The following is a 12,936-nucleotide window of genomic DNA, read 5'->3' on the forward strand; positions in this document are numbered from 1 at the left end:
AAGATATTTATTGTCTTTCACTTTTTGTTTAGTTTAAATATCCATCACTGTAGTGTTTATTATTTATTTACTTTTTTAGCAAATAGTGGCTGAAATGTAAACACCTATGAATACATTTAATTGGTGAATCCCAAAAAATGTGTTTTTGTTGATGTAGAAGCTGTCAGATACTCCAACCTTCTCCAGTCACACAACAGGCCAGAAAGGAGTGCACATAATACACTGGTTTGGTTTCTGAATGGTCAAAATGCTGTTACTAGACAACCTAAAATGGTGCTTTACTTATTTTTCAAGAAAAAAAATATGCTTACCTAATAAATTCCTTTTTTCAGGATGGGAGAGTCCACAAAATGATCACGTGGGATATTCTTTACTATCCACCAGGAGGAAGCAAATAACCTCTACATTCTAGAGCTTTGCTCCACCCCATATTCCTATCACTTCCCTCAACCACTAAGTTATACACATGGCAAAGTAGAAAAGGAAAGAAAGATATGCAGGAAAGGAACAAGCAGAGCAGACAACTCCTTTCATCAGCAATATTACAATAGAATAACTTGTTCTTAAGACTGCTTTATCCTAACTTCAAAATAGAGTGAGTAATAGCCAGCCAATAGACAAGTTTCAAGTGATTCAGAGATTTATCATGATCGAAAATAAGCAAAGAAGATTTGCAAGACAAAGCGGAATGTTCAGAAACCTTCTTAGCCAAAGAAATGGCAAGCAAGAACATAACCATCCAGGACAACAACTTGACAACAACATCCCATTAATTGGTTCAAAAGGAGCAGCATAGACTACCATTTACACTAAATTGAAACTCCAGGGAGGAGTAGCCAGTCAAAAAAGCAGTTTTAGGCAATTAACAGCTTAAAAAATGTCTAAATATCACAAAGCTTAAAAATCTTCCTATGATATACAAAAGAATCTGACTATTCAGAGAACTAGTGGACAAACATTTCTCCATACCCCCTTGAAGAAAATCCAAAGTTTTGAGGAACCACCAACAACAACCTCTAGCTGCACAGCAAGCCAAAAAAAGTCTTCTACAACTTGTGATAGATACATCTAGTCACAGGTTTCTGAGCACGACCCAAGGTCCCAATAACATTAAAAGACCGTCTGTTGGTCAAAATCAGGTGTTCAATCGCTATGTCATCTTAAAAGGTCCTGATAAAAGAAGGAACCCTGCAACAAAAGGACCTTTCTGGTAGGCCGATGCCATGGTGGGCAACAGGACATCTAAAAATTGATCTGTGCTCTACCACAATTAGAGGGATCTTTTAAATTAATTAAAAGGCCATAAGATCTATCCCTTGTAGGCCCCAATGATTCATAATCTGATCAAACACTTCACTCTTCTGGTAAGGAACTGACGAATGAGAAAGTCTGTCTTTCAAATGTTGTCCACCCATCTAAAAAAGCTCTACATTTTCTTCATTGCTAAGGAATTTTGAGTTTGTCCCCTGTTGATTAATAAAAGCCAGTGTTGTGATACTGTCAGACTGAAATAAGATAAAAGGCTAGTTTCTGTGACTGGGCCAACTCTGAAAAGCCCTGAAAATTAGAGTTACAGAATATTGATGGGTAACTGCAACATATTCCTGCATTCCTCTGTTAGAGATAACCTCATAGACACTGAGTCTATGATGTACCCCAGGAAGGAATCTCAAGGGTAAGGAAGAAGTGAACTCTTTGGTACATTTATTCACCACCCCTAAGTGCAAAGCATCAGAAGCATTGCCTCTGTGTGATTCACTGAAATTTCCAATGAGCTTGCTTGGAGAAGGTTATAATCCAAATAAGGTGCAAGAGCAATGTCTCAAGCCTAAGCAAACCAGAACTATTATGAATACTCTTGGAGCCATGACCAAAGAGAACAGCCAGCAGAGCCACAGACTGATTATTATTATATTTCATTTATGAAGCACCAACATATTCCACTTCACTGCCTATGGGTTCAATTGTTTCAAGTAAAACAATGATACGGCAACATGAACAAACTACTTATGAGAAAAGAAGCAGAACTAATATTCCACTATAATACCTTACACCCTCACGGTTTAAATTCAGAGCTGGATCTAAATTCACTTATATAAAAACTCATAAACAAAAACTCAAGGAGTAATTTCCAACATCTTGGCACCGTATATTAAGTTTAAAAATTCCTTCTAACTAATTCACTTCCATTTTTAAATATATGATTACACAAAAAAATTCTCTTCTATGCACAAAATAATTTCCCTTTAAGATCATAAAACTTCACATAACACTAATATGTACACTCTATCCAAGTATATTAGCATATGTTTCATTAAAAACAATACTGAATACCTTTTAAAAGCTTTCAGGGAATTCTTTAGAGTTTTTTGAAAAAAACGCTATGAGCTCGCCTTTTTTCCATATTCACACTTTTTTATGACTGATATATATCTTCAAAGTAAGTTAAAGTAGCAATAGGTAACTTAGAATAGTCACTACATATAATGCTGATAAGCTTTCTAAATATTGCATCTAATCTCACATTTACTTATTTATTCCCACATTCCTTCGTAACATATACAAGTCAGTTAAGCAAATGCAATTAACATCTAGTACAAAAAAATCCATTTGATTAATATCAAAGTACTTGATGTTTATATGAGCTACTACATAGTCCAATATTATCTAAATAAACATCATACAAATTTAAACTAATATTTCAATTTAACGTAGCATTCTATATTATTATTATTAACTTTTTTCCTTATATTATTAACTCCTTTAAATTCATTTATTCAACAAAAGTACTCCCATACCAAAAAATTGTTCTGCATTCACACATTTCGAAACATTGTTTCTCATTTGATATGTCAAAGTGAACTCTTCATTTTCTCTTAAATTTCTGCTGTCATTTTCCTAGGTTATATATTAAGATCACGATTACATGCAACATAGCAAAAATACGGCATCACATAGATCATTTTTTTTTAAGAACGATTTTCTAAGTTCATACATATTACACCTATGAGAGATAGATATGGAATATCTGTACACTTTACATTTATGCTTCATATTTAATTGTGACTCCCTGTACATATGTACATACAATTTATTGCAAGGTTTGTAACGAATGTGTCTAAAAAGAGAAAAAGTTTTTTTTCCCATACAAATTGGAAAACAAGCTCCCAAATCTTGAATGACATCAAACACACCTGCTAATTCAATTGGAAACACACCCACCAAGGAGGGTACTTCCCAACCAATAAGGAGGATCTTATAGACATTTAAACCTGGATTAACACAGAACGAGCATCTTGATAAAGGCCTATCGGGCTGAAACGCGTAGATTTGCTCGTCTGCATATAACTTCTACTCTGATTCAAGTGGTTACAGTAGGTACGGTGCAATATCCCTCTCACAATACACAGAGGCTGATATATGCTTAATTAACCGGCCCATGATCTGCCTACCGCTTGTGTCCACCTTATGATTACCGCAATACATCTGGGGTTTGAAGCACACTCCCGACTCTGATACTGCAAGGGTAATAGGACTCGTTTGGTACAGCTGTCAAACAAAGCATCAGAAACCAGCTAATACCTTCGGTCCCAGGACCTACCCTTACATCTGCCACTGTGGCCATTACCCTAGGACGCTACAGGATCACTCACAGCAAGCACTGAAGGATTACAATTACCAGCGTGCATTAATACTTGCTCTACTTACACCAGGAGAATCACTCTGCACAAAGTCACGGGACTTAATAAAAACAACGGACAACTCCACACATAGCAGAGACGGTAATTTAATGTGCCCTATATGAGAACAGTTGTGAATTATCCAATACGGACACATTTGAAGTTTAGGCTGCCAAATACTTAGCAAGCTAACTTTTTCTCTTGCCATTTTTATCCTTTGCCAATATTACTTGAAATCAACACCCATTGTTTATGTATTTTATGTTTATGTCCTTTTACTATACTGTTTTAATCAGTGCCGGCACTATTGTTATATGATTATACGATTATTGTATAATAAATTTTTAAAGATTCACATAGTTATTATCTTTTTTAGACATATTTTTTATACATCACCATATTAGTATAGATATACCATATACAAATTGAGCTCTGTGCTTTCATTAGCGCTACCCTGCACCTTTTTTCCATGTTTTCTCACATTAGCGTTTTGGAGATTCGCTAATGTTCTGGGTCAGCTACAGAGCCTGAGAGTGTTAGTATCTTTCACATTAACTTTTGCAGTTTTTTCCTTTATCTCCTGTTTTAGATCCACTCTCTCTTACTGTATACTATTTACAAATATTTGTATTAATATAGTTATATCAACAGTACTATCACCAATTGTGTGACCTCACTCTTCAAACACTTTGACTGAAGGTATATTTTCCAATTAGAAATATATTCTGAATCTTTCGTTCATATCAACACTATCTACACTATTAGATACATAACATTAAGATTTATCAATACTAATCAGCTCTGGACGTCACCCATCAAGCAGATTGACTAAAGCTTTTTTAAAATTCAATTTTTGAAATTTAATCTTTCTAATTTTTCTATTTCACACCATATGTTATATTTCCAATTTTTAGGTCTAAAATAAGAATAATTTTTAAAAGAATTTCTTAATAATCGGATTAATACTTCTTTCACTGAATTCACTTTTAAAAAAAACACCTTGTTTGATAGAAATTTATATTTCACAGCCACTTTTAATAGACACAAAAAAAATTTCGTTTATAGAATTTTGTTCACACACCTATAAAATGGAGATCTTTGCACAGAGGGACAAGATCCTAAAAAATATTGCCACTAATATCACAATTACACCAGAAGGTCACACTGAATCAAACTTAGATGAAATTTTTTCTGACCTTGAAAATTTACTCCTTAAAGAAATTAAACACACACTGGAGATAAAATATATACAAAATTATATAAATTTAAACATGGTACCGAGGGGTCTAAGACTCAAAAAGAGCTGTACATTCATCCTACCAGACACATTATCCAGCGAATGGTTCGAAACCTTAGAAACAGCATCTTTAGGACTCATGAAAATAATTATTAAAGCAAGACAGATTCATCTCATAGATACCAAAAATGAGATAGATACGTTAAAAAATACACTTAATAACTCAGATATCACTGAAGAATATAAACAAATACAACTAGATATCATAAGCAAACTTTCAGAACAGAAGGAGAATATAATTATACAAAAAAACTCAAAATTCAACAGAGACACTGAAGATTACAAAGGGGTAGAAGAGAATAGTACCCACAATGAAGAACACAGTGACACTACAACAGATAACTTACTAATTACCCATAAAAAAGATCTCTCTACTATTTTTAGTAAAAATTCTTCCAAAATACACAACCAATTACAAACTCCACAGAATAAAAAGTTAGATAAGCAAAATACAAGACAGACTTATCACGATGGGAATAAAACAGGAACAAACACTAATCAACACAATTGGAAAGAAAAAACTAACTACACTGCAAGGAGTGCACCACACATTTACACCCCCAATAGAAGGACTAATTGGAATAGAAATCAGGGAACATATAGGGACACATATGATAGGAACCAAGAACCACAGTATCTGAATGAAGACAGATCTAAACATAACTTTCATCACAACTATTACGACAGATTTACACACACAGAACATCAGATAAGACCTTATAAACAAAATTTTAAAAACGACAACTATGGACACTATAGATCCAACTACCAATACAAGAACAACTATAATAAAAGAGATAATTACAATTATGAATCACAACCAATACAAAATAGAAGAAACTACAATGACTTACCACACTACAGGGACTATAACCACTATAACCACTATAACCAAAATTGGAGAATCCCTGTAAAAAACAGATTCGAACCCCTACAAGTAACACCAAATAGAGACAGAACATTCTTGAGTAGAAATTACGAAAACCAAGGAAATAAATCTGAGGGAGCATCTTTTTTAGGGCACTCCCCCGTGAAAGCGGGGCCCTCAAAAGAATGCCAAGAACCAGCAAAACCACAAAGAATCCCACAAAACAAAAGAAGACTAGAGGCAGAAGAGGGGGAAGACACACAAAACAAAACAGCAAAAAGACAATACCAATAAGATCAGGGATTTTCAATTTGAGTAAAATAAAATTAAATGAGAAACAAGAAGAGGTCCTCAATAAGGGCCTCACTTTTGCACCATCGTGCAAAATGAATAAATTTGAAACGCTAATCAACATAAATCAATACATACGTAAGCTGACACTTAAAAGATATTTCCTTAAGAATCCAATACAATATCAACAACAATCTGATAATAACAGTTACATACATACGAATTATAAACCTAAGTCAGACTTCTACCCAATCAATGAGAAAAGTGAACATATCAAATTATTTGAACAGAATATTAAGAAAGATCTCACATCATTAGATTTGACTAAGCCAATGAAAAATAACCTCACAAAAAAAGAATTTGAAATACTAGAAGAACTTAAAAACATAAAGGAAATAATAATTAAGCCGGCAGATAAGGGGGGAGGGATTGTAGTCATGGATACTAGTTACTACATAGAAGAATCTCACAGATTGCTCAATGATATGGAAACTTATAAAAAATTATCTATAAACCCGCTCCCCAAACAGATACGACAACTAGATGTCCTTTTACAAAATGCTAAAAAAGAAGGGATTATCAACCAATCAGAATTAGACTTTCTTACTATAACTCACCCTAAGACTCCAACATTTTATTTCTTACCAAAAATACACAAACACCGGACAAAACCACCAGGTCGCCCAATAATATCAGGGATTGAATCACTCACTAGTAATTTATCACAATACATTGATTTTTATTTACAGCAATATGTCATAAATTTACAATCATACCTCAAAGATTCAACACATTTTCTGAATTCTATCAAAAATCTAACCTGGCAAGATAACTATACTCTAGTCACATGTGATGTGAATTCACTTTACACAAATATCCAACATGAACTGGGACTTACAGCAGTCAAAACTTTTCTAGATAGAGATAATGAACTCCCATCATTACAAAATAAATTTATAATTGAATGCATTAAGTTTATTCTATCAAATAACTGTTTCTTATTTAATGATGAATTGTTCCTCCAAATAAAAGGGACTGCGATGGGCACGAGGTTCGCCCCCAGTTATGCCAATCTATTCATGGGCTCATTTGAAAAAACATACATCTATGATGGCCCATGGGGGGCGAACCTCGTGCACTATTGCAGATACATTGACGATATATTTCTGATATGGAAGGGTGATATAGAGCTATTAGATACCTTTATGACTGATATAAACAATAATAATATGGGTATTACTTTCACCCACGAATACAGTTGCAGAAAGATGCATTTCCTAGATATAGAAATCGAAATAGTTAATAACCAAATCCATACCAAAACATATTTTAAAGATATTGACGCCAACAATTACATACACTTTGAGAGCTGCCATTTAACACAATGGAAATCAAACATACCCAAAAGTCAGTTTATGAGGATTAAAAAAAACTATTCCTCATTAGAAAATTATAATCTTCAATCAGAAATATTAACTACTAGATTTATAGAGAAAGGATATAACCCGCTCAGTATCAAAAAAACAATGAATGAGGTAGCCACCATAGATAGAGAGACATTACTAAAAAACAAAAATAAAAATCATAAAAGAAATGTCAATATGAACAACAATTCAGAAGATCTTTTCATACCATTTATAACAGATTACAGTTCACAACATCTAGAAATTAAGAAAATCCTAAAGAAACATTGGAATTTACTCAAACAAGATCAAATTCTAGGCCACAACCTCAAAAATCGACCAGATATTATTTTTAGAAAAGCTAGGAACCTTAAAATGATACTCTCACCAAGTGAATTTAAAAGGGGTAAACAAGCACATGATAGAGATCTTTTAGGTAAAGAATTAAGTGGATATTACCCTTGCATATCTTGTAAATCTTGTCAATACAGCACCAAACTCAAAGAACTAAAATCCCCCACTACCAAATATTCAACTAAAATCAAAGAAGTCATTAGATGTACAGATAGAAACATTGTATATTGTATACAATGTTCCTGTTCACTTTCCTACTTCGGACAAACAAGTAGAATGCTCAAAGATAGAATACGTGAACATCTTCTAAAAATTGAACATGGAGCCTCAGACACCAAACTATATTCACATTTTAAAGAGATACATCAGGGAAACCTTAAACATTTTAAATTCTGGGGCATAAAAAAGCTGACAATTAATAAGAGGGGCGGCAACATGAACAAACTACTTATGAGAAAAGAAGCAGAACTAATATTCCACTATAATACCTTACACCCTCACGGTTTAAATTCAGAGCTGGATCTAAATTCACTTATATAAAAACTCATAAACAAAAACTCAAGGAGTAATTTCCAACATCTTGGCACCGTATATTAAGTTTAAAAATTCCTTCTAACTAATTCACTTCCATTTTTAAATATATGATTACACAAAAAAATTCTCTTCTATGCACAAAATAATTTCCCTTTAAGATCATAAAACTTCACATAACACTAATATGTACACTCTATCCAAGTATATTAGCATATGTTTCATTAAAAACAATACTGAATACCTTTTAAAAGCTTTCAGGGAATTCTTTAGAGTTTTTTGAAAAAAACGCTATGAGCTCGCCTTTTTTCCATATTCACACTTTTTTATGACTGATATATATCTTCAAAGTAAGTTAAAGTAGCAATAGGTAACTTAGAATAGTCACTACATATAATGCTGATAAGCTTTCTAAATATTGCATCTAATCTCACATTTACTTATTTATTCCCACATTCCTTCGTAACATATACAAGTCAGTTAAGCAAATGCAATTAACATCAAGTACAAAAAAATCCATTTGATTAATATCAAAGTACTTGATGTTTATATGAGCTACTACATAGTCCAATATTATCTAAATAAACATCATACAAATTTAAACTAATATTTCAATTTAACGTAGCATTCTATATTATTATTATTAACTTTTTTCCTTATATTATTAACTCCTTTAAATTCATTTATTCAACAAAAGTACTCCCATACCAAAAAATTGTTCTGCATTCACACATTTCGAAACATTGTTTCTCATTTGATATGTCAAAGTGAACTCTTCATTTTCTCTTAAATTTCTGCTGTCATTTTCCTAGGTTATATATTAAGATCACGATTACATGCAACATAGCAAAAATACGGCATCACATAGATCATTTTTTTTTAAGAACGATTTTCTAAGTTCATACATATTACACCTATGAGAGATAGATATGGAATATCTGTACACTTTACATTTATGCTTCATATTTAATTGTGACTCCCTGTACATATGTACATACAATTTATTGCAAGGTTTGTAACGAATGTGTCTAAAAAGAGAAAAAGTTTTTTTCCCATACAAATTGGAAAACAAGCTCCCAAATCTTGAATGACATCAAACACACCTGCTAATTCAATTGGAAACACACCCACCAAGGAGGGTACTTCCCAACCAATAAGGAGGATCTTATAGACATTTAAACCTGGATTAACACAGAACGAGCATCTTGATAAAGGCCTATCGGGCTGAAACGCGTAGATTTGCTCGTCTGCATATAACTTCTACTCTGATTCAAGTGGTTACAGTAGGTACGGTGCAATATCCCTCTCACAATACACAGAGGCTGATATATGCTTAATTAACCGGCCCATGATCTGCCTACCGCTTGTGTCCACCTTATGATTACCGCAATACATCTGGGGTTTGAAGCACACTCCCGACTCTGATACTGCAAGGGTAATAGGACTCGTTTGGTACAGCTGTCAAACAAAGCATCAGAAACCAGCTAATACCTTCGGTCCCAGGACCTACCCTTACATCTGCCACTGTGGCCATTACCCTAGGACGCTACAGGATCACTCACAGCAAGCACTGAAGGATTACAATTACCAGCGTGCTCTCTACATTAATACTTGCTCTACTTACACCAGGAGAATCACTCTGCACAAAGTCACGGGACTTAATAAAAACAACGGACAACTCCACACATAGCAGAGACGGTAATTTAATGTGCCCTATATGAGAACAGTTGTGAATTATCCAATACGGACACATTTGAAGTTTAGGCTGCCAAATACTTAGCAAGCTAACTTTTTCTCTTGCCATTTTTATCCTTTGCCAATATTACTTGAAATCAACACCCATTGTTTATGTATTTTATGTTTATGTCCTTTTACTATACTGTTTTAATCAGTGCCGGCACTATTGTTATATGATTATACGATTATTGTATAATAAATTTTTAAAGATTCACATAGTTATTATCTTTTTTAGACATATTTTTTATACATCACCATATTAGTATAGATATACCATATACAAATTGAGCTCTGTGCTTTCATTAGCGCTACCCTGCACCTTTTTTCCATTTTTTTCAATGATACAATACTTGTAAGAGACAAGACAAAATCTGCCAAACAAATACATTAGGAATTTAGGGCCCTTACATGAGGAAGTTTAGGGAACTTACAATCTGATAGGGCTCCATTTATGAAGAGGTTGGGCGGACATGATTCAAAAAAACACTTGTGCAATGGCGGTCCCTGCTCGCTGGCGGGTAGTCGGCCACTAGCAAGCGCTGTTAATCATCCTGATCGGATTGGGATGATTTCAATCCACTTTATTTTAGGTAGTGGAGAGGTTAAGCAGCAGCGGTCTTAAGACTGCTGCTACTTAACTATCATTTCAGGAGAGCCTGAAACATTGTGGCCCCTAAGCTGCTTTTGCTAAAATGGGGCCAATAGAGTTTGTCTAAAAGGCAAAACAAAAAATCTCAAAATTGGAATGCATAGGGACATCATTTAAGTTTATAGTTGACATAAATTGGCCCTTTTCCCTAGTGCTAATGGTTTGCATTTTAAATGGAATTTTCAGAAAATGATTTAGTATTCTTCTCTGACTCTAAGGTACATAGTACAACTCTTAACAAAGCCTGTATATGCTCTTTAAGGGGTTAAATATGACCCTTAGTGTGAAAGATAGTTTATCCTATGTATCCTGCCTTTTTTTTCTAACACCTGAGACCTCACATCTTTGAGCCCTAATAACTTTTTTTAATCATTTTTATTAGATGGTGTTATTATGAGTGTAACTGTACCTTTTAATGTATTTTTTATTTGGTTTGTGACACTTTTTTGTTTGGCAAAACAGTGCTCTGAGGTCACGCTATCCCAAAGCACATTAAATTAAGTTGCACAAAAGGTATTTTGTTTACTTTCAAACAGCTGTGATAAATCCAATATCGCTTGTGCATAACTGTTAGCAAGCCACTCGTAATCTGACCCTAAATGTCACAGCTCTAAATTGCAGAATTTAGTTTCGCCACTTCCAGACACTACAGGGGAACATTATGAAAGACATCCAAGATTGTTACCACACTGATGACAAGTGGAGGAAAAGCCCATGATGCCATGCTCTTTGCACCAAACTCCCACACCAGTTACCCCCTTTCTATCCTTCACAAATTTGTTCCCAAATGTGAAAAAGACAATTTTTCCAACTAATGCTAAATGGAGAATGTCTAAGTATGCAATGTGCAAACTATGCCCAGTCAACTGTCTCTTAAAGGAATAGTGACCCAAAAAAGTAATTTTGCTTTAAATAATGCCAAACTGCCTAATAGGTCTGAGATCCCCTCATAATGTCTAATGCCTTGGAAGATGACGATTTTCTTCTTACCAGCTGCTACCTTCCTCTAGCTTGCACTGTAATAACAATAGGCTGCATTCAGTAGAGGGGTAAGCACTGTTCCAAGGAGCAGCACACTGTAGACCAGGGGATTGGCCGATAAATCTGCATTCACCTGGGGAGACTGAACAATCTCCAACTGGGACAAGATTTTCACTTCCTGGCTGACCTCCTTCCTTCCCCTCTATCCATGAGGCACTCTGAGGGGGGATATGGGTGCTAGATTGGTTTGAGAACCGATATTAACAACATGAAGATCAGAGCACTTCTATAGTTTAACCGTCTTCTATGGAGGGAGTGATTGTAATAGAGTAGAGCAAAGTTCTAGAAAGTGGAGTGCCTTGCCGCCTCCTGGCAGACAGGGAAGAATATCTTACATGTAATGACCTCCTGGACTTTCACCATCCTTTGAATGAAAAAAAATGTTTAAAAACATGATTTTAAATGTATGTTAGGACGCATGGGCTTTCTTTGTCCCTTTGAGATACTCTATCATAATTTGTTGATAGCAACATTTTTACTATGAAGAGTTATCTCTTGAAATAACTTTAAGCTCACCTTTTTTACCCCCATACTTTCAAGTTTTTCTATCAAGGCCTCTTCCAGGATAGGGCGAAACTGGCGAATAAATTCGCTGTTCATTCGTAGATCATGGATGTGCTTTAGACTTTGATCCAGAGTTGTATCAGGTTCTGGAGACAGAAAAAAAAGCTAAGAATATTCTACTTTGATAAAGGGATGGGTGTATTGCTAGATCATATATATCTCTATTGCCTCTCTTTAATGTGATGACAACTTCCAGAACAATGTTCTTGGTTAGCTGATACTATATATATATATATATATATATATATATATATATATATATATATATATATATATTTATATATATTGTGGGTAAAGTCAGATATTGGTTAAAGCCTGTTAATTGGTTAATCCTAGGTAAAGCCCGATGTATGATCATAAATCCCATCAAAGTGCAGAGTCACTGCATCAAACATATATAGCATGCACAATCTTTTTTGCCTCTGCCTGGGGGCGCCCCTGTTCAACCCCCCCAGGCGGAGGCAAAATAAATAGTGTAGATGGGGGAATTACAGTACATCGTAGGATTACCTACATTTCAT

At 34.4% G+C, this 12,936-nt stretch overlaps 1 protein-coding gene across 1 annotated transcript in view; it reads right to left on the minus strand.

The window, feature by feature from the left end:
- DZIP1L (DAZ interacting zinc finger protein 1 like) overlaps positions 1-12,936 on the minus strand; it is a 147,313-nt gene that overhangs the window by 43,777 nt on the left and 90,600 nt on the right. Inside the window, exon 11 of the mRNA XM_053711387.1 lies at positions 12,368-12,501. Coding sequence (XP_053567362.1) covers positions 12,368-12,501 — 134 coding nt within the window. The remainder of the gene's footprint in view (positions 1-12,367; positions 12,502-12,936) is intronic.

Source organism: Bombina bombina, chromosome 4 (genome assembly GCF_027579735.1).
Source record: "Bombina bombina isolate aBomBom1 chromosome 4, aBomBom1.pri, whole genome shotgun sequence".
NCBI classification, from domain to species: Eukaryota; Metazoa; Chordata; class Amphibia; order Anura; family Bombinatoridae; genus Bombina; species Bombina bombina.